The sequence below is a fragment of the Haliotis cracherodii genome, unplaced genomic scaffold (genome assembly GCF_022045235.1).
Source record: "Haliotis cracherodii isolate W230 unplaced genomic scaffold, xgHalCrac1.p SCAF_20, whole genome shotgun sequence".
NCBI classification, from domain to species: domain Eukaryota; kingdom Metazoa; phylum Mollusca; class Gastropoda; order Lepetellida; family Haliotidae; genus Haliotis; species Haliotis cracherodii.
In genome coordinates, this window is record NW_027266276.1 from 11,064,701 (window position 1) to 11,087,268 (window position 22,568).

The 22,568-nt window shown below is 38.6% G+C and overlaps 1 protein-coding gene across 1 annotated transcript in view; it reads right to left on the reverse strand.

Annotated features, from left to right (window-relative positions):
- LOC139470487 (calcitonin gene-related peptide type 1 receptor-like) overlaps nucleotides 1-22,568 on the reverse strand; it is a 119,766-nt gene that overhangs the window by 17,872 nt on the left and 79,326 nt on the right. The window contains exon 7 of the mRNA XM_071252893.1: nucleotides 9,889-9,955. Within this exon, the coding sequence (XP_071108994.1) occupies nucleotides 9,889-9,955 (67 nt within the window). The remainder of the gene's footprint in view (nucleotides 1-9,888; nucleotides 9,956-22,568) is intronic.

Sequence of the window (22,568 nt, forward strand, 5' to 3'; positions counted from 1 at the left end):
AGGTATGGAGATTGTGAGATTATTTTTAGCATCGGAATTGTTAACATAATTCTTAAAGATATTATGTTTTGTTTGTTTGTTGTTAAATGCTGCACTCAGCAACGTAAGGATATTAAAACATTACATTTAGGTTCAGTTGTATTTTTATATTTGTATCATTTTGCAAATGTTACAGAGACCTGATAAGGGATATATAATGATGTATAGTCGCTATTCTTAAAGTAAGAATATGTTAGATTTATCAACCAGAAATATTGCACACAAGAGGATAATCATATTTGATGACACTATTCAACGTCGAAGTCAACGATATTTGTGTATGTTATTGCTACATGACACGGATACGTCATGATAAAGCAGTTAGAAGTTGGCATTTGATGATATAAGATAGCTACGCGATAAAGAACAAAGAAGGAAGCGATATTTATTTCACGATAAAACATTGTTCTATCATGACGTCATTTATTGAGATTCGAACATGCACTCGCAACTTGAAAAGTAAAATTTGTAAATTTGACCTTATTTTTGAGAGGTATGTGTCACGTGAGTTGTTCCCAATAAATGTTGCTGGAGAATCCGAAAGTGAGAGTGATATGACAATCGGTATTGGGAGAAAAGGTACAGATGATTGACGAGAAAATTGTGAGGATATGCGGGACCAAACTCAAATCCTAAAATGGATTTATCTAGCATGGCCGCTGTCGGATTCTATTCAAGGAATCATCATTATTTAAGTACGGGTAAATATTGTAAAGCGTGTATTTTTTCCTAATTTAACACCCTAAAAGAGGCTGTACGTAATGTTGATATCTCATATAGAAATAAACGAGTCTCGGTCGTTGTTTATCGTACAATAAACAACTCCCACTCGTCGTTTGTTTCTTAATTACATGACCAATACACTAACATTATATCTTTTCATGTTTATCGGTCAACAAAAGCGACATAAGCATTTCCATTATCATGAGAAACCCTTGCCAAAAGTAGCGCCAACTGCACCATTGCGACAACATCAGGGGCATGTTTCATGATTCATCATAATAAATGATGACATTGGATGCTTGCAAAAACGCGAGCTCATTCCGATCCACTAGTGGCACCCGCCACAAACACATCCAAAGGCAAGCCAATTGTTCACCCGAAAAGGCAGAGAATTGCATCTGACATCATTTTTGTCATTGATACGTCAAACCTGGAAATGCCGTCTACACGTCCAACACAAAGCCCAAGCCAGGACCCAAATCCTTCAAACCCGGCCAAAGTTCTGTTAATTACATACATTTCCCCCTAACCTTAAATAATCTATACTAGTTCTGAAGTAAATCGTATTTACCCGTATGAATCGTCTTATGTTATTTATTGCCGATAAACAGAATATGCACACTTTCTGAAAGTACTGTGTGTTAATTCACGCACCAAACCTATACTCTCGATATACATGCTGCTCTTACTTAAAAAAGAATATTGGGTTAACAAGATACGTATATTAGAGTACCATGCTTTCCTGATGTGCTCTCATTCTAATTTAAAATAATGGCATAAATAGTTACCACTCATCTTTCAATATTTTTCAAGGTTGGGTTAATCACGAACATATTTGAATATGTACAACATCTATACTTACTTATCTTTATACTTAAAGGCACCAGGTTTGTCTGTCATAAGACCCCGAAACAAATATGTCCAACATAGCCCAATATTTGGCTCTTGGCTCCTTGTTCTTATTTTTTATAAGTATTGTTTAAACAACTGTTTTTTTCTGTAAAATATGTTCATTTCAGAAATTAGATGTTATTCTAGCATCAGGTCTGTGGTACGTTTACTGCATCAGCATTACATTAAAACGATATTACATTATATAAATCCACACAGAGGAAATGCTTAACATTTATCTTTTAAGGAAGAGTGCAGGACGACTTGCTTTATACATATAAATGTGGACATATATGTATGGACATTTGGATGATACAGATATACCTCCTTAAAGATAGTGTTCATAGATGACTGTAGAAAATGGAATAATTATGTGAGTAATCGGGTTAATACCACGTTCAGCAATATTTAGCCATATTGCGATATTGGTTTCCAACATACAAGACGGACCATGAAATTTTGACTTGAATTTGGACCTGGCATTCTGATGTGATGTAACACCCCAGAATCTCCGGTAGAAAAAGGGCTCAAAGCACGAATTAAGATCACGAGATGATACTGATGTATGCATCTGGACATATATTTGCGTAGTATTACTACCTTAATTCATCAGTATATATGTATTTTGCATAAAAGGATATTATAGGATCGACGCTGACATGCGCATATAACCTATTCACCAGTGCTGTAATATTTCATTTCTTCTGACACATATCGACACGAGAAATTATATTTAAATTTAAAAGGAGCCCAAGTGGGATAGAAATTTGAGTCTGAACCTGTTGAACAAGGCTTGTTTCATTTTGGGCTATAGCATTGCCGCAAGGCCTGGGCGGAAGGGAACACCTGTTTGCACCCATCAGATACCAATCACAACTTCTCTCTCCAAACGAAAACAAAATACGAAAAATGTCGGAAGTGTATCCTTCTAATTTTCTATTTAGATACATGTTTTAACTTTAAAGTAATTATATGTATCTCATGTATTATTGGTATCTGTGATGCTGGTACCGTTTTGTTGCCATTGTGTAGCTTTTGTGGAGTTACTATGAATATCAAATACATGCCTTGAAATATGGACTTGTGAAAGAACTCATCATTGAATCATTTGCATTTAAATTAATGCATATACCATTTACTTGGCGTGTATGGACATATTATCCATCTACTTATACACACTTATTATGGACATATACAGAATTTCATTGTACCTTATTATTTAAAAAAATACCCGTGAAGATCCGGGTTAGAATAGGCATTCAACAACCCATGCTTGTACGAAGGCGACTTGGCTCGCTGACTTGGTTGATGCATGTCATCGTATCCCAAATGCGTAGATCGGTGCTCTTGATGAAAATGACTAAATTGTTTGGTCCAGACTGGATTATTTACGAACCACCGTCATATCGCTGGTATATTGCTGAGTGCGGCGTTAAACAACAAACAATCAAACAAAATCTATATAATTATTAAACACCTTCCAACAATGAGAAATTAAACTTATATTTTCTAAATATTCTGTTATATTTATAACATAATTTGATTCATAATTTAATTATTGCGTTGCTTTCTTCCCTGTCATTCAATGTGCATGTTCAAACCCCTAAACTTTTAATATTTCATTTTTCATAAATGGCTACGTTAGTGCGTTGCCTAGATCTCTCGTTACCTATTCACAAGAATAGATTAAAATAATTTGTTTTACTATCATATTTCTGTTTATCTAATTCATAATACGAAATTGTTAATTCATTTATAATAGTATAGATCATATTCGTGTATATCACTATCTGATGCTAAGGTTTTATTTCAGAAAATATAATTAATTCAAAATGTAGAAAGATACACAATTTGCCATTATTTGACTTTTAAACTGTACAAAGTATGATATAATGATCAGAATGCCTGTAACGGGTAGTATTTAAGAAAGAAATATTTGTCGAGAAGTCCCATTTTTCAGATATGCCCTTCAGTAGTATTATTACATATCTCCAGAGAGAGGTTTACATTGTAGTTCTCAATATTTGTGGATAATTCAAAAAGCAACATAGAAAATATATATGCTACCATGACGAAAGAATACAGAGTATACATAACTCGCAATTCTATATATTCAGCAAACAGCCCCAAACCGAAACTCCACAACATATCCGATTACACTGATTAAGGCTGTCCCAGTTCTCCATGCGATACTGACGCCCGTTCGTCTCCCAGACCATACAGAATAATAAACTTAAAAGGAATCCAACTCAAGTCTAGAACGATTTGGCAAGCCTAGATTGCCTTAATTCTATCCATGAAAGCACGGACTTGTATTTATATAGGTCCGTGATGAAAGTAAGCATTAATAAAAACATATTGTTCTTGTCTGCTTCAGATTATATTTTGTAGATACTTATTTTAACTAGGAAAATTGTACTGACACCGGCGCTGTCCCTATCGAAGCTATCCATAAGAATTTCGAATTGCCGTCCATTGTTCGATGTCAATACATCGATGACAAGTGAGGATATCATAAAGTAATCGTTGATGCCGCGCTAAACTTTGATAAAAATTATAATCAAGTTGACTGGTGTGTAAATTACTACAGTGAACATGTACATAATCATGCCCTAATAATCAAATGCCGTAATGTCAAATACTAATTTATCATTGTGTGATGAATTTAACTGGATCAGTGGTAACATGTGATATTAATATTCCATCAATTTCTTTCCTGGTTGGTCCATCCATGTCTACAAAATGAAAATAATACAATTAAAATGGAGCATAGAACAATTCTTAATTTCAGGCTAGAGCTGTGGAAATCTAGACTTTCCCAATCATTAAAGATTTGAGTTGGTCCCATGTTTTACATTATTCTCTTTGGTCAACGTCACAGCTCATACCATACACTAACAAGACCAGCTTGCCCCCCGCCGGAGCTCCCGGATTTTGGTTATATCATCTAACATGGCCAACTCTGCTCTTAAGTAAACAAGAACCTAATCAGCGAGGGGTCCTTTATCATCCCTATGTGGCTGCTTATAAAAATCTGATATCTTTTCCCAAAGACCTGGTTAATAATATATTTTCTGCTGAATATTCGAAACAAATAGAGTGAGTTGGTACTACATGTACATATGTACGGTTCTATTTTAAATGACTGCAGCGCTCCATTATGAAAACAATTTGTTTTAACGCCGCTCTCAGCAGTATTCCAGTGATATATGACGGCGGTCTGTTGTATATGAAATATATGCAAATTGAATCTTGAATCTTGAAAGTTGTAACATTTCCGCAAATAAGTATCACATGCAGTATACAGTATATCAACTGCAATATACTGTATACATCAGTATACAGTGTGTCGCGAGCTCTGCGCTGGGCTGGAGCACACATTTCCTACACCTCTCTTCGGCAAACACATCACGAAGGTTGCAACGAGGTCACAGGTCAGGCGTGCACTCGTCAGTTGTCTAATACGGTAAAGAGTAAGATCTTCCGGAAGACCACTGCACTGGAGGTATGTGGATTATTGAGGAGGTACTACGTGTTTGGAAATGGGAGTTGAACACTAAGCACTTTTAGAGAAGAGCTCATAATAAAACGTTATTGACTCTCGGACGGACTTGTGTTTTCATTTCAAGACGTACATTTATCAGGTTGAACTTCCTAACTGTAACAATAACTGAACTTTACGCCTTTTATACACATTTGTGATGGGGCGACAATGCGACAACGAGACATATTTTGACCTTGAAAATGTCGCGTTACGGCATCGTCGCCCTTTTGTAAAATAAAGAAAAGGATTATCAAAGAGTGACAATGCGAACACGCGACGATGCGACAAATGGCCAATTGTCGCGCAATTTTGACACGTTTTGCTTGTTTTTGTAAAGGCGTCAATGCGACAATGCGACAACGAGACAATGTCCCTTCCATAGTAATCCGTGCAAATAAAACTGAGTAATAAAATAGAAGTCTGACATGCCAGTTAAAAGATAGTGTTGCAGCTTCTGATTTCATAGATCTTCAAGAAGGGTTATCAATAAGGGGATGGGTGATGAGTTCAACTGCATACGCTGTGATTAACAATGATGCTCCGAGTCAATACATTTTGTCAAATGTATGACATGTATTACGTGAATGAACATATTGTTTATACTCGTCCATGTTTTTGACGGACAAAATAATTTACATGCTCGGTAAAACTGAGGACGGGCATCATTATGTGTTTCCGTGCTTTGTTCAGGTGAACAATTGACTTGTCCTTGCATGTGTTTGTGACGGGTGCCACTAGTGTGGCAGGATACGCTCACCTTTTCCCGAACACCCATTGGATGACCTGAACCACTTCGGATTTTTATCCCACATCAGTCTGATACACCATGATATAACTGAAATACTGAAATACTGTACAGTTGAAAATGATGTTTAATGCGTTAACCGTAGTGTTACTGCAACTGTTCATATTTTGTGTAGTGATGTTATGTAATATGTAAAAGAAAGCATATTCAATTATCCAATTATCCAATTGATTTGAATAGAATATACTTGCGTCAGTGTATTTTATTAACGCCCCAAATCGTAATTTAAACACATAAAATAACAGATCACGCATGGTGCCTTGACTTACTACTAGCTGTAATAGGCCATCCCGGAATAAAATAGTTCCCCCCAAAGCGAGGAACATATGTTTTAGTATGTTTACAAGACATATATTCCAAACAATATCCTCATTAGATGAGAAGATCTTTTACAGAATTACCTCAGTAAGTCAATTACAATGACAGAGCGTCGTAATACATTTACATCAAGTACAATACGTCAAAATGGCCGACACGATAAACGTGACGGGAGATATTTTCGAAGTTGTTAATTAACCTGTGGCTATTTCAAGCCTTTGGCATCACTGATCAATTGGCCGATCATTGAAAGGTGATTGTGAAGATGTGTCAAATAGATACTAAGGTAAATTCATAGATTTCTGTAAATTGTCACTGCGACAGTTTGGATTTTTTTTCGTGTTTTTTCTCTCTGGGATGGGTTGAAGCGAGGGTATCCTTAAATGGGCTTGCAACCACGCTTCTGTATGAATTCGTACCAGGGAATTCCAAGGGTTTTCCCCAGGAATGTGGAAGTAGTCAGTGTTTACGCCTTTTCAAGAATACAGTCACGTGAAGAACGTCATGTGACCGACCTCGCGTCCAAGTCGTATATCTTGTAAACTTCACATTAAAAAATTAGTTATTGTTATAACCAAATGAAACACAACCCATTATCCGATAGGGGTAACTGTACATAGCCGTTACCACAATAAACTTAGTAACATTGTTTGGTTTGACTTCTTGGCGCGTGTCTGAATTCCATTAACATGTAACATATCCTAAAACTAGCTTATCAGCAAATCTCGCTGCACTGCGCGCGACAGATACTAGAGCAAGGCATGCCAGAAATACGAAACCTAAAGCTTCCGAAAGGAAGCCTTGGACATCACGTGCGTCGGGGGACCAGCGCCATCTGATTGGCCGTTAACAGTTGTACAAGGCGGAGCAAAAAGCATCGTTTTTCCGTCCATTTTACGCTTGAAAAACTCGACCCTTTTCTGGACACTTTCTAGACGCTGACTAATTAATCAATTTTAATGAATTTTTAGTCGTTTTTCCGTCCAATGACCATATACGGAAAAAACGACGTTTTCGTGTTTGCAGTGCAAGTCATGATGTACACGACGCAATAGTCAGTCATGACGTACAAGATGCAACATATAAATCATGAAGTACAAGACGCAACACAGCCATGACGTACAAAAGGCAACACGTGTCATGACGTAGAAGACGCATCACACAAGTCATGACGTACAAGACGCAACAGGTAGTCATGACGTACAAAATGCAACACGCAGTCGTAACATACAAGCACAGACATGACGCACAAGACATAAAACGCCATATATGACGGGCAAGACACAAGACCTAAAGGCCGGGTCGTACTAATAACGACATCAATTCAACTGACAATCGTTCTTAAGAGGTATTAATAGGATCATTGTTTTAAGCTACGAAAAAGATACTAGTAGAACATTGTGCATTACATTTATGACATTAAATATGAGTTTGAGAGGAAAACACAAGAACCGTTAACACTCAATTATCAGATTCTGCTGAAGAAGATTCAAGAATCAGAAATAATGAGGCTGTTTTTCTTTCATTCAATGTGATAAAGCCAAACCAGTGTACATCTTCGACACCCTGTTAATGGCAATGCCGTTTCAGTGTCAGAGGTTTGATCCTTCATGGTCTGTGTGGCACCTAGCATGATCATAGATAGCCGTCTGTTTTTAGAGCCACATTCTTGAAATGGGGATTACTTTCAACGAACAATCACAGCTTGGCCCACTTTCGTAAGGTTTCGGATCCCTCACTTGATGGCGCCACATACATCGCAGGGGATGTCTCAAAGTCTCAAATGTCAGATATCAATGTCATTTAAATAACGTTCGCATTTAGCATCTTTATGATGTTTAACAAGCGTGTTCAAGGAAGCAGTCAGTGAATACATAACTGAATGTTGGTTTTGAAACTAGATTGTCAGTGCGCCGTTTCTTTGCACTTGTAAATACACAACGAGAGGTTTATTTGTATAGATCATACATAATTGGTGACGTAACATTTGAAATCTAAAATCTCGACCCAAAATATTATATTGCAACAAATCAGTCAGCGTTTTTCTATAATTTTATAAGAATATTATCTTTTCTGGAAAATGCCAATTTTTCTTTGTTAGGTGAACTTCCAAATCTACATTCTACCTTCCAAGTCTACATTCGACCTTTCAAGTCTACATTTGACCTTCCAAGTATACATTCGACCTTCCTAGTCTACATTCGACCTTCCTAGTCTACATTCGACCTTCAAAGTCTACATTCGACCTTCCTAGTCTACATTCGACCTTCTAAGTCTACATTCGACCTTCCTAGTCTACATTCGACCTTCCAAGTCTACATTCGACCTTCCAAGTCTACATTCGACCTTCCTAGTCTACATTCGACCTTCCAAGTCTACATTCGACCTTCCAAGTCTACATTCGACCTTCTTAGTCTACATTCGACCTTCCAAGTCTACATTCCTCCCTGTTATGAGTCTGTCTGCCAATACAGCACACAGCGCGCTTCGTTGCTGTGGTAAACGTATCACTCGGATAGACAAAATGGATACCACACCAATACAGAACAATATGGATTTAATTGCAATGTTCCACATTCTGCTAATTAAGCAGGCAGGGTTAATTATCATGGAGTCATATGGCGTAATCTGTTGGTTCATGACGTAATGACATTTCTAGCGCGACGTCAGTTCTCACTTATCACTCTGAGAGTTTACGCAGGGGTAGAGTGCTTTTCCCCAAAACAAATCCGGAAATCGAATAGTTCATAACAAAGAGAGTTCAGAAAGAATTTCAAGGTAGTACTACTATCAGACTGTTGTTGTTTTTTTGTAAGGTAACAGGTCTTATTGCAGAAAATTTGGTCGGTTGGTGGAAATAAAAATATGATGCTTCGGCAAAATATATAATAATAATGATCATAATAATAATGATCATAATAATAATAATCCATTTAGTACTCCATGCATAGGCATGCTCTCAGCGCTTAGTCATTTTATTACCCCGGTCAATAGATCAGTTTGCACTATAAAAAAAATCATTCTCAGCTCCCTGGGGAGTATACAACCAAAGCTGTATGTGAGGCCCTCAAAGGTTAACAATCACATTGACATCTCATCCTAACGGGTACCCATTCACTGCAGGATGAACAGAGGCACAATTCGAACAAAGTCACTTGCCCGGAAATTTTGAAACTTAAATGGGTCCCTCATATAATAATTTTACGTCAGATTTGTAAAGGTCTGTATTCATGACATTTCAAGTTTTGATGATCAGTCGAAGGAAAATATTTTGAGAAATATATTTCTTCTCAAAATGTTTTTTACTGTCGGCGGCAAAACATACTTACAATACTGATTGGTTGTTGTTAGGCTTGCGGATCAATAAAACAAGTAAAACAAATAGACAAATGAAACTCATATACCCGGTAAAACAAATATAGCAAGTAAAAACGTAAACAGGTAAAATAATTATACCAAGTAAAACAAGTAAACATGTAAAACAAATATGCCAAGTAAATATGTAAACACGCAAACAAGTAAAACACATATACCAAGTAAAAACTATATGAGGTTTAAGTAAACTAACCTGTCGTTATGATGCCCCCGTGTAGCTTTCACTGTTGTGTATATTATGGTTAATAGAGCAGGTATACCTGAAATAAATACACGACTGTTAATGGCATTTACACATTGATTCATATATTGACATTTGGGATGGTTATAATCTCTTTCCATTGTTAAACATAGTAGTGAGTGAGAATGGTTTTACGCCGCTTTGAGCAATATTCCAGCAATATCACGGCGGGGGGCACCAGAAATGGGCTTCACACATTATACCCATGTCGGGACTCGAACCCGGGTCTTCGGCGTGACGAGCGAACGCTTTAACAACAAGGCTACCCGACCGCCCGTTAAACATAGTAGATACAACCTTTAACGAAACAGTGAAAATATAGAGCAAGGGTTAAACAGTTATCGATGGGCGGGCGTATTTTATTCGAGGTTGTTGAACCTGAAACACCAATGAATAACTAATGTATTGCACAACCTGGGGGCGGGCGGGTAGCCTCGTGGTTAAAGCGTTAGCTTGTCACCCCGAAGACCCGGGTTCGATTCCCGACATGGGTTCAATGTGTGAAGCCCATTTCTGGTGTCCCCCGGCGTGATATTGCTGGAATAATGCTAAAGGCGGCGAAAAACCTCACTCACTCACTCACTCACTCACTCACTCACTCACTCACTCACTCACTCACCTTCACCCCAGGCCTAAGTTCATAATCGCCAAATTTGAGTCTGACCGATAACTACTATATCTTGAACATAACGTCTACGTTTTAGAAATACTATATTTACCGAGTTCTCTGATACCATTAATATCAGTGTTCGGGGCGGTGGGGTAGCCTAGTGGTTTAAGCTTTCGCTCGTCACGCCGAAGACCCGGGTTCGATTCCCGACATGGGTACAATGTGTGAAGCCCATTTCTGGTGTTCCCGCCGTGATATTGCTGGAATATAGCTAAACACGGCGTAAAACAATACTCACTCAATCACTCACTCACTCACTCACTCACTCACTCACCCCAGGCCTAAGTTCATAATCGCCAAATTTGAGTCTGACCGATAACTACTATATCTTGAACATAACGTCTACTTTTTATAAATACTATATTTACTGAGTTCCCTGATACCATTACTATCAGTGTTCGGGGCGGTGGGGTAGCCTAGTGGTTTAAGCTTTCGCACGTCACGCCGAAGACCCGGGTTCGATTCCCGACATGGGTACAATGTGTGAAGCCCATTTCTGGTGTTCCCGCCGTGATATTGCTGGAATATAGCTAAACACGGCGTAAAACAATACTCACTCAATCACTCACTCACTCACTCACTCACTCACCCCAGGCCTAAGTTCATAATCGTCAAATTTGAGTCTGACCGATAACTACTATATCTTGAACATAACGTCTACTTTTTATAAATACTATATTTACTGAGTTCTCTGATACCATTACTATCAGTGTTCGGGGCGGTGGGGTAGCCTAGTGGTTTAAGCTTTCGCTCGTCACGCCGAAGACCCGGGTTCGATTCCCGACATGGGTACAATGTGTGAAGCCCATTTCTGGTGTTCCTGCCGTGATATTGCTGGAAGTATAGCTAAACGCGGCGTAAAACAATACTCACTCACTTATAATCAGTGTTCACGAGCTTAAGGTTCTTATACATTCTCGACCTTTTTTGTAACGAGCAGCCTGCAACAAACCAGCCAAATGACCCCACACCCAGCAACATTCCAGCTATATGACGGCGGTCTGTAAATAATCGAATCTGGACAAGACAATCCAATGATCGACATCATGAGCATCGTTCCATGCAAATGGGATACGACCAAGAGCCTAACCACTCGATCACGTTAGTCGCCTACCCCCAACAACCATGGGTTGCTGGGAACTAATCCTAACCCGAAAATCCTCACGAGGGATTTAAAATATGAAGTGAAAACACAAATCAACTATTTACTATCAATGAGTAGACATTCAACTGGTTACCCCACACTTGGGACGCCACACTCATAGTGTTACAATAATCACATAATAATCACATAATATGTTGACACAAGCAGATAATACGACCTTACAATCGTTCCCAGGGGGTGCCGCGATTCGCTGTGCAGAGTTTCGTCCCTTGGGCACGCCAGAAACCTATGATTGTAGGTTCGAATCCAGGTTCGCCCCGATTATGTTTCTAGGTTTGTCAGCACCATACCCGTACTCGTGGGTTTCACCGAAGTGGTAAACGTCTGAGACCTGCATCACTTCGGGCTTTCCTCCCACGTGAAGCTGACACGCCGCGATATAACTGGAATACTGTTAAAAACGGCGTTAAACCCAAATCACTCACTCACTCACTACAATCGTTCCCCTATATGTGTCATTCATCGGATAAAAAGTTTTTAAGTTTTCCCAACGAGTTTGATGATGTGTAACCGCCTCATCTGTTTCCTATCTATATATGTGCATAAAGATTCAGAGTGACAAAAAGAAAGTCTCCACAAGACTATATGACAAAAGGGATGACTTCAACTTAACAATAGTCAGCATCGCCAATATGTCGAGCATTTTTCCCTTCAGCTCCAGCTTTTGACGTACAAATGTCTCAACTTTTGACATATAATCGAGCATGGTCTTTTTTCGAAGACTTCAAAGAGCGCGATACGACTCTCACTCAAAAGGGATACAACATACACGGCCTCAGTAAAGCTTTCGAAGTTTTATGTTAGACAGTGGAGAACATTTCTAAAATTTGACGCATCATTGTCAAACATGATGTCCGATGCAATTCCCTATTTGTTTCAAGTGAACAATTGACTTGCCTTTGCATGTGGTTGTGACGGGTGGCACCGATGGGTCAGGATACGCTCGCGTTTTTGCAAATACCTGGCACTACTTGTCAATGATTTAAAAACACATGCTCATGACATAGTCGGAATCGTACTCTACTCCACATTTAACGGAAATGTCATGAATTTAGAAAGGAAAGAGTTTTGTCACTAATATTGTTGTGTATGGAAATATGGAAGTAGCCTGTGTAACTCGTAACATCGTTACGCTTGTCATTTTTCCAAATGACATTAACAGATTCCTGCTGTAGGTATCATTTACTGAAAGCATTAATCACTCATATTCGTCATATTCGACATAAACTTTTAATCAGACATAAGTTTATATGAGATGATCGCCAACTTTAATTGCAGTAAACTTCTTTGTAGGTCATTGTGACATGCTCAACGCTCGACTGGAAGTCCCGTATTTAGACGCTGCCCTTTTCTGGCCTGGCGCTTTGGATTTCCTTCGTCCGGAACTTGAAATATTTTACATTTCTAATCATCTTCGTCAAAAATCATTGTCAATCGTCTTGTGTCAATAGTGCTTTTGCAATCGGACCTCTGAACAGTAATTAGTTTCAGAAAGAACACTCTTATTTGTAGTACAGTAGACTACGGTTAAAACGAACTCGAGGGGACCACTAATTTTAGTTCGTTATAACCGGTGGTTATAACTAGTGGTTAAAGCGTTCGACCCGGGTTCGATTCCCGACATGGGCACAATGTGTGAAGCCCATTTCTGGTGTCCCCCGCCGTGATATTGCTGGAATATTGCTAAAAGCGGCGTAAAACCATACTCACTCACTCGTTATAACCGTAGTTCTTTATGAGCATACATACAGCATATATACAACACATGGTCGGGACTAAAGATAAATTCGTTTTATCCGTCAGTTCGTTATAAACGTGTTCGTTATGAACGTAGTTTACTGTATTTGTTGAAGGACATGTTTCGGATGCTCATGATGTCAATCACTGGATTGTCTGGTCCAGACTCGTTTATTTACAGACCGCCGTCATATAGCGGGACTATTGCTGAGGGCGGCGTTAAACAACAAACAATCAACAACTGTTCACTCGATCAGAAACACGAAACAGGTGAGACGGTTCCATTGATCTCACGCGTGAGGTTATGTTGTAAGAGGGGCGAACCTGGGAAACCGCACGACCACAAGGGACCGATCATTATTTAAAGTGTCCACATTTTTGTTCATTTCAACCACATCCCGTCCACTTCATCCTACCCTCCCCGAAAAGAAAATGGTCGGTCCCTTGGGAATGCTAGTTTGAGTTTTGATATTCCAACACCATACCGTGCCCGTTGGTTGCGTCCCAGACAGCTATGGCCATTGGTTCGAATCACATTGGCCCTGACAATGTGTTTTGGTTTGTCGACACAAAACCTAACAAAAGTATGTTGATGGATTTCACCAAAGTTGTAAACGTCTCATGCCAGCATCACTTTCTATTCACTTAAAACTGACACGTCGAGACACTGAAATACTGTTCACAGTGGCGTCACACACAAATCAGTCATGCGTATTCCGTAACCGACAACTATCATTGAAAACACACTTGTCACGAATGTCAAGGTTGTTAATCTGCTTAGATCTTGTCGCAAAGGACTGTTATATCGAAGAAACGTCCAAAGGTCACACGAGCAGTTTTTTCGGAAGCCTTGACCTAGACTGGCTGTATTCGCTAGACCGTGGAGACAGTTCCATTAAACAACCATTTAGACAGAAAGCTACCCCCAGGTCGATCAAAGTAACTGATGTTATTTCAAAATTGCTTCAGAGCATATCCCGCTCACGGTCCGAATTTAGTCCACGCTGGTATAAGAATAACATGCACTGGATATCAAAGCAATCTCGACTGGACGCACTCTCCTCTTGTCATTGCCTCTTACTTCAAGCACTTCGATAGATGATTCCACCTTGGGAATACGTCGTGCGGAAGGAAGTCCATTCCAGGAAATGTAATCCCTTTCACTGACACTGAAAAGGTTTACATTTACAAAATGCGTATATAATGGTACCAATATATGTATGCGATATGATCAGAGTTTTTCGTGGTGCAAAGAGCCATCGGGCATTGTGGCTGAAACCCACACCTTGAAAGCGCTCGTCAAAATATGTTACATAAAATAAAAACGACAAAACGTTTTTCAAATTAATACGTGAGTGAGTGAGTTGGGTTTAACGACGCTTTTAACACTATTCAAGTTATATCGCGGCGTGTCAGCTTAATGTGGGAGGAAAGCCCCAAGTGATGCAGATCTCAGACGTTTACCACTTCGGTGAATTCCACGAGCACGGGTATGGTGCTGACAAACCTAGAAACATAATCGGGGCGAACCGGGATTCGAACCCACAATCATAGGTTTCTGGCGTGCCCAAGGGACGCAACTCTGCACAGCGAATCGCGGCGCCTTACACGACTAGGCCACCCGTGCCCCCTCACATTCATAAGAAATCTCCGCTAAACCCAGAGTCGATTTACGATTCCGGCTATGTCATAAGCATGTGTTATGTGATACCAGGTGTTCGCGAAATGTTAGTTTATACTGCTCCATCAGTAGCACCAGTCACAAACACGCGCAACGCCAATTGTTCACCTGAATGTCACTGAAAGGATGAATGTTTTCGACATATCCTGACTGAAGACGAGTTCATAAGGGGTTTACACATATGTTTGTGAACATCGTTAGTCAATAGTACTCTTATACAAATCATATTGGAACAACGACCATGTGCTTGACAGACACAATTATTGTCTTGCCTTCTCTACCACAGGTCTCCCGTCAATATTCAATCACAATTACGCTTTGAAGAAATAAACAATCCCAATACAATATCATGTGTACAACCACAAAATATAATTTCAAGAAGACTACAGTGACATATACGATTAAAAAGATGCAACTACTGATACAATTTGAGTGAGTGAGTGAGTATGGTTTTAGCAATATTCCAGCAATTTCACGGCGGGGGACACCAGAAATGGGCTTCACACATTGTACCCATGTCGGGAATCGAACCCGGGTCTTCGGCGTGACGAGCGAACGATTTAACCACTAGGCTACCCGACCGCCACCTGATACAATTTGAAGACATATACAACAACGAATACAATTTGAAGAAATATAACATCACAAATACAATTTCATGAAAAACAAAATTAGAAGCAGTATACAATAAAGTTACAATTTGAAGAAGTATACAATTTAAAGAAAATAATTTGGAGAAATAATAAATCGGAAATAGAATTTGAAAATAAACCATCACAGCATTTCTTTGTTTGAACTATTCAACCATATAGAACTTTAAGAAACATACAATCACAAATAATACTTTAAGAATTCAGAATCAATAACCAATTTAAAAAAGTATTGAAAAAGTACCAAATAACAAACTACATGTAATAATGATTTTGACCTATTCCAAATCATATTAAAAAAGTAGCTATAATTCTGTACAAAATGTTTCATATATAATAATGCAGAGAGGAATGTGACATACATGAAGTATATTATATCTACACAAATACACCAGAAGGCAACGTTCCTCCATATCACTCCCTGAGGTGAAAAAATCTAGCTAATGCTTGATGGGAAAAAACTACTTGAGAATTCCCATTTGCTCTCTCGCCTACTCTTGCATGAAGCATCCAGTAGTAGGAGTATCGAGTGGTCTGTGACAGATACTACACGCGTCTGGCGTGATACATGTGTAAAGGCAAATACGATATCGGTATCGATCAGAAATGTGTAACCAGGTGTCACTCGCGAGCTTCAATGAGGCCTATCTACGTTCAATATTAGTCTCCAATAAGCCTAATATGAGAAGCCAATCAACCAGGCCTATTGTATGGCTTTTGGAGCTTAAATCTCCCGGACATGCATAGAAAATGATTAAACATACTGGCATGTTTGTGCTCGACTGTACAGACCAAAAGGTCAGTAGGATTAACTGGGCAATTACTTCTGGAAATTCTATTAGGTTTTTACGAAGAGAAGTATTGGTCTTGTACGCTATTTTCATGAGTTTCGTGTTTATACGTTTAAAGTTTTCTCTCAAGATTGTGAAGATAGTGGTCTATGTTGGTTTGATGAGCATGTTATTATCTATGAGGAAATCGTTTAACTACTGCCAATATGTTGATTAGGTGTGTTTGGTTTAATGTCGCTTTGAACTGTGTTCTTGTTATATCACGGCATGTCATCTGGATGTTGGATTAAATCCCCAAATGATACAGGTCCTAAACGGTTACAACTTTTGTAAAACACACGATCACGTGTATGGTGCTGAGAAATTAGAAACATAATCGGAGGAAACCGGGATTCGAACCCGCGATCATAGGTTTCTGGCGTTGCCATCAATCTTTGGCTAATGAATTATTTATACAAAACAAATTGTCTGAACAAATATGAACAAAACAAGGTATGAACCAATAAATCGTAAGGGCATTTTCGGTAATAGAATAAGACATCATTAATTAGTTGAGATCGAGTACAGACTTTCCATGCCTCTGGAGATAACTGAAACCATCTGAATCAAGAAGCATTTGAGTCAATTTCCCCAGCACCGTGAGCAAGAAATGTCGTTTGGATTTGCCGATAACTACATCAGTAGATTGACCTGAGAAAGAATCAGAAATGATATCCATCAGCACAATAGCATCGGCATGGTTGCTTCGCAGAACGTTTAAGACGATGTCGCTCAGTGGGGGAATTAGCGGGTGATCTTCAGGCTAAAACGGTTAACATTGTCCTGATGAATTGACCATTCAACAATGATTTTGTGCCCCATTTAGCTAATGCATTGTGTGAATTACTTCTTGTCATATCAAATTGTATTGAGATGTATAGGGTATTTTTAACTGTAGTTCGTGATGCGTCGTAAAGAGACTGGGTATTCTTTTGCTATCAGGCCATATTGATTGCTGTCTGAAGAACATATTTGCCACTCATGTCCATAAAGGATAAAGTAGGATTAACCTTAGCGGCATGTTTGGGGTTAAATGGTCCATAAGTAGTAGAGAACTTGAATATTATTCCACTTTGAAAACACTTTTTCATGTGCTTGTTTAAAACTTGTTTAAAACATAGCATCATCATCAGCTATTTGCTTCTAACGTCAACTATTCACACTATTCACAGTATTTGTATTACAACACTCATAACTATTAATGTTTGTGCCCCGAGTGTGCCCCCGGGTTAGAATTGGTCTTCAGCAACCAATGCTTGTCATGAGAGGCGACTAATGGGTTCAGGTGTTCACGCTCGCTGACTTGGTTGATGCATGTTACCGTATCCCAATTGCTTAGAACGATGCTCATGATGTCGATCATCTGGATTGTCTGGCCCAGACTCAATTATTTACAGACCGCCGTCATATACATGTAGCTGGGAAATTGCTGAGTGCGGAGTTCAACAACAAACGGACAAACATATTTGGTATAACATCTTAAGTGTTGAAGTTGTAATTGGAATTTTCGACAACTGACACTAAAATAGTTTCCATAAACATTTTATACGAGAACATAATTATTCAGTAATCCTGTCCATTTCATTCTTTCATTTTTAACCCACTCGCAATTCTTGTATATTGTTGTTTAACTTGGGATTTGAACCCACCACCAACGGATCCTAACAACTAATGATCCACCAGTACCACCACAATAAATTTATATACCTGCACATCATACCTACATTGCCGTTGATAAGTTGTTCCTTGGGTAGAATATGGGAAGCCCAACTGCTGGAATATTGCTCAAAGCGGCGTAAGACCATACACACTCACTTAGCTGCTACCTAGTCTGTCATCAAGACAAGATAAAACAATAAATATTGCATTTACAGAACGAAAACCCACATTCGCGTCAACGTTTCGATAATAATTTTGTTCACATACATTACAATCAATGTTGTCATGGACTACACTGATAATTTTTTTCGGAGAGAATTCATAATATTTAAAACTAACTATATTCAAACTATATTCAAAACTAACGTCACCGTGATCGCGACCTTGTCGTAACATCAACCCGACCGCGACCTGACCGCGACCGGATCACAACCCGAACGCGATCCGATCGCTATCGAAGGATTTTCTGGTTGCGATCGCATCGGGATCGGATCGCGATAGGATCGATCGGTCCACAAAACCCGACCGCGATCGAGAGGACGTTTTGAAGTGCAGTGTATGCATTTCTTAAGGTGTTATATTTCCTAATCAGCTGCGTTGAACCTTTTAGAATTATTGAGTTAAAAGTTAGCGTTACATCGGCAATATTTCAGCCACATCATGACGAGAAGTATCGCGAATCAGTCGTATTTTTAAAAAGAAAAAGTCAATTCTATCCGGGAGGAGGAAGCTGTTCGTGGTAAAAGAAACCTTCAAGGGTGTGCGAAATCAGTCTTTTTCGTGTGTAGAAATGATCAAATGGTTCACAAAATTGTTACACCCAAAGCAATTCTATATGGATTTTGTGTGATTTCATTTTACGTGCCACAATTATATAATGAGCGCAAAAATAGTCGGTTGTTTAAGGGTTTCCTATTTTATTTCCTATTCTATTTCAGTGCAGTAAACAATTGGGAATCTGTGAACTGCCAGGTATTTCTGTCACAGATCCTTCACGTATTCGCCGTGATATATTCCAGTTTCAGAATAACTTTAAACAGTATCAATATTATACGCCTCATATTATGTAACATGTGTGGATAATATTTCATTATCATAATCACATAATTCCTCAATATTGCAAAACAGATAGAACGACGGAATGCAGCTTAGTTGTTCTCCATTCCGATTGGTCAGGTGAAGCGATGTGACATTGGCTCGTTGTTGTGAACATCACTATGACACGTCATCCATTGTTTATGACGGCAATAGTGAACAACAATTATAACAATGATTACAACAATACATCATTGATTAGTTTAGATCAAATACAGACTCATCATGCTTAAAGACACAACTCAAACTATCTGAATCCAGGAGCATTCGAGGAGTCATTTTTTTCCAGTAAAGTGACCAGGTAATGTCGTTTAGATTTGCTCATATCCAATCTGAGAAAGAATGTCCGTTAGTCATGTGACCACACAATAACTGACTTCAGGGAAGTGTGTCTGAAGGGGTGAGATTGCAAATGTTTCTCTTATTTTTCTTTCTTAAAATGATAATAAAGGGGCACGGGTACCGGTCGTCTAAGGCGCCGCAATTGGTTTGCGTCCCATGGAACTTCCCGATAATCTTTCAAGGTTTGTCAGCACCATACCCATGCTCGTTGGTTTCACCAAAGTGATAAACGTCAGAGACCTTCATCGCTTCGGGTTGTTCTCCCACATAAAACTGACACACCGTGATATAACTGTGCCTAGCGTCATAAAAATCAACTCACTAAAACTATCATAGTATTTGAAATTACCAACTCAAAATAGCTGCCTCTCGTGCATTTATGTCCCTAAACAGAATCTCGGAGCTCACATCACTCCTTCGCTGAGGACACAGAATTCGAATTTCTTAGTTGCTCTTTGTATTCTGTAATTAATAATCATACAACATTCGTTTATTTCGAATTTAATTGCCTCGATGTAGTGTTCATCTCAAAGATGTCACACAATTCCAATCATACAGTACAACCCCAAGTCTCGTTATAGAATATACAGTAACTGATAGCTTGACAGAGATCGTCCAAGAATAGATCGGGAGTTTAAAAATGTATTCAATTCAATTTCATTAGTTGACTAAATCACATTACGGGTAAACTGGGTAGTCCTTAGGTCATCCCAAGTATGGGCTCAGCTCTCTCACACACATAAGTTCGTTCTCGTGGTTTTCACCAAGTAATTATCTACAATTATCGTTTGTGTTTTCTTCTAACAACAATCTGATATTCTGATTCGTTTATTGTTAAAACACTCAGGTTTTAGTCCCGTTTAGTCAAACAGCCATAAAAGGAAAAAAAAACATTTATCCTAGATATCCACGATACATTATGATAGTTATTCATCAATAGGCCTGCGTCATTTTGTTCGAAATGTTAAAAGAAACGAAATACTCAAGGCCTAATGCCTCGGAATTGAACACAGGCATGTATTCAACACGCCTTCCTACACACTGCTTGAACAACGAGTCTATTTTTTCATAAATATTCCACGCCAGATCATATAAGTCAAGATGAAAGACAACACATTCCAACAATTACCCCTTTACCCAAGCCACAGGGCAAAATTCTTACCAAATTCTCATAAGATCCAATGGCCAGTGTTCAATGAATAAAACTACTCAGCGGCAAATTGGAAAATGTTTATCCCAACACCACACAACTTAAACTGCAGTTAGGAACCAATTTACAAATCAAACATTTTTCAAATAAATAACTACAACCTTTTAGGGGGAACAAATTAACATATTTACCACGTTTAAAAATGTCAACAGACACTTCAGTTAGGAAGCAATGTATATATTTACCACGTTTGAAATAATTAACTGGAACTTTTTGTAAAAAACAAGAACCAAACAAAACACAAGAAAAACAACGTACGTTTGAAACTATTGAATTGTCAAACCGTGTTTTGCTCCAATAGATGAAAATATGCCAAAGTCTTAGTGTAATGGGTCCACCATATCAACTTATTATAGAGGGCGACGTTGCTGGCTTCCCGATGGTATCTGCTGAAGAGCTGTGGACATTGCTGTGTATCATGATAGACAGCTACGAGCATCAAAACACGGATCATATTCATCATTTCAGCATCAGTCATAGACGCAATCTACACGGTGGCGCCTGATATTGATTCCTATGTCGTATACTTCATGAACAGTCCCACATCAGGTCTGATATATACATGAGGGTATAAAGGCTAGCATCAAGTAAACAATGAATAAATCAAAGATTTTTAAATTTGTATCGAAAGTTTGATTAAAAATTGTTTTGATGACAAGCACAATTGGCGCCTGAGATTATTAAAACAAGCCGTTTTATATAAAAGTCAAATTGCAATTTGTGTTTGTAATGCAAAACCTGCTCGATCGATAGCATGACTGGGACAATTAATGTTCAAGGTTTGTAATACGAATATCTAACGCAAACATTTTCAAACGTAGATTACAAATTTGATAGATCACTCAAATAATTCGCTTTCTTGGAAAAGAACTTTCAGAGATTTATGGATCCGAACAAAAAAAATCATTTAAACAAGTGACAACAATGTTGCATGTGAAGGCCATAATTATCTAGATTTCATTGGGACCACAGGTTGTAATGACGTTTCTTCAGAAACATTTTCAGGCTCTGCTAACTGGAGACTGCATTGAATGGCTTTAATCAACCATTCGTTGCTTTCTTCGATCGTAAGGAAAATATTTGGCACTTGGGAACAATGTCAAGATTTCTGTGATTTATAGCGTCAATCAGCAACTCTTGTCAACAGTGTGGAGACCGACTGTGCTTATCGCGAAGTCTTACAGTATGAATTTGGTCTATATAAAGCATGTATGGTAGCTAGGGATTAAAACATGTTGAAGCTGATTTTAAACAAATCCTAATCAAGACTTTGTGAACAGAAGTTGTGAAAAACAAATTTGAGTGAAGATGAAACGATAAAGCATTTAAGCCAATGAACATACAAGTGTTGCAATTCAGAGTTCGAGTAGTGTTTTAACATATCTCCATTCGTTTACGATGAAAACCACCATCATGCTGCGACGTCACTGTCTCAAGCTCCTATCACTATCATATGTGGCAGGTTTGATTGGATAGTATCGCTGCAGTGAAGCTGCCAAGTGCTCGAGAAAAAGTGAGTACCCTCACAGCTGGCACCCGTCACAAGCACATGCAAAGGCAAGTCAAGTATCCTCCTGAATAAAGGGAACATAT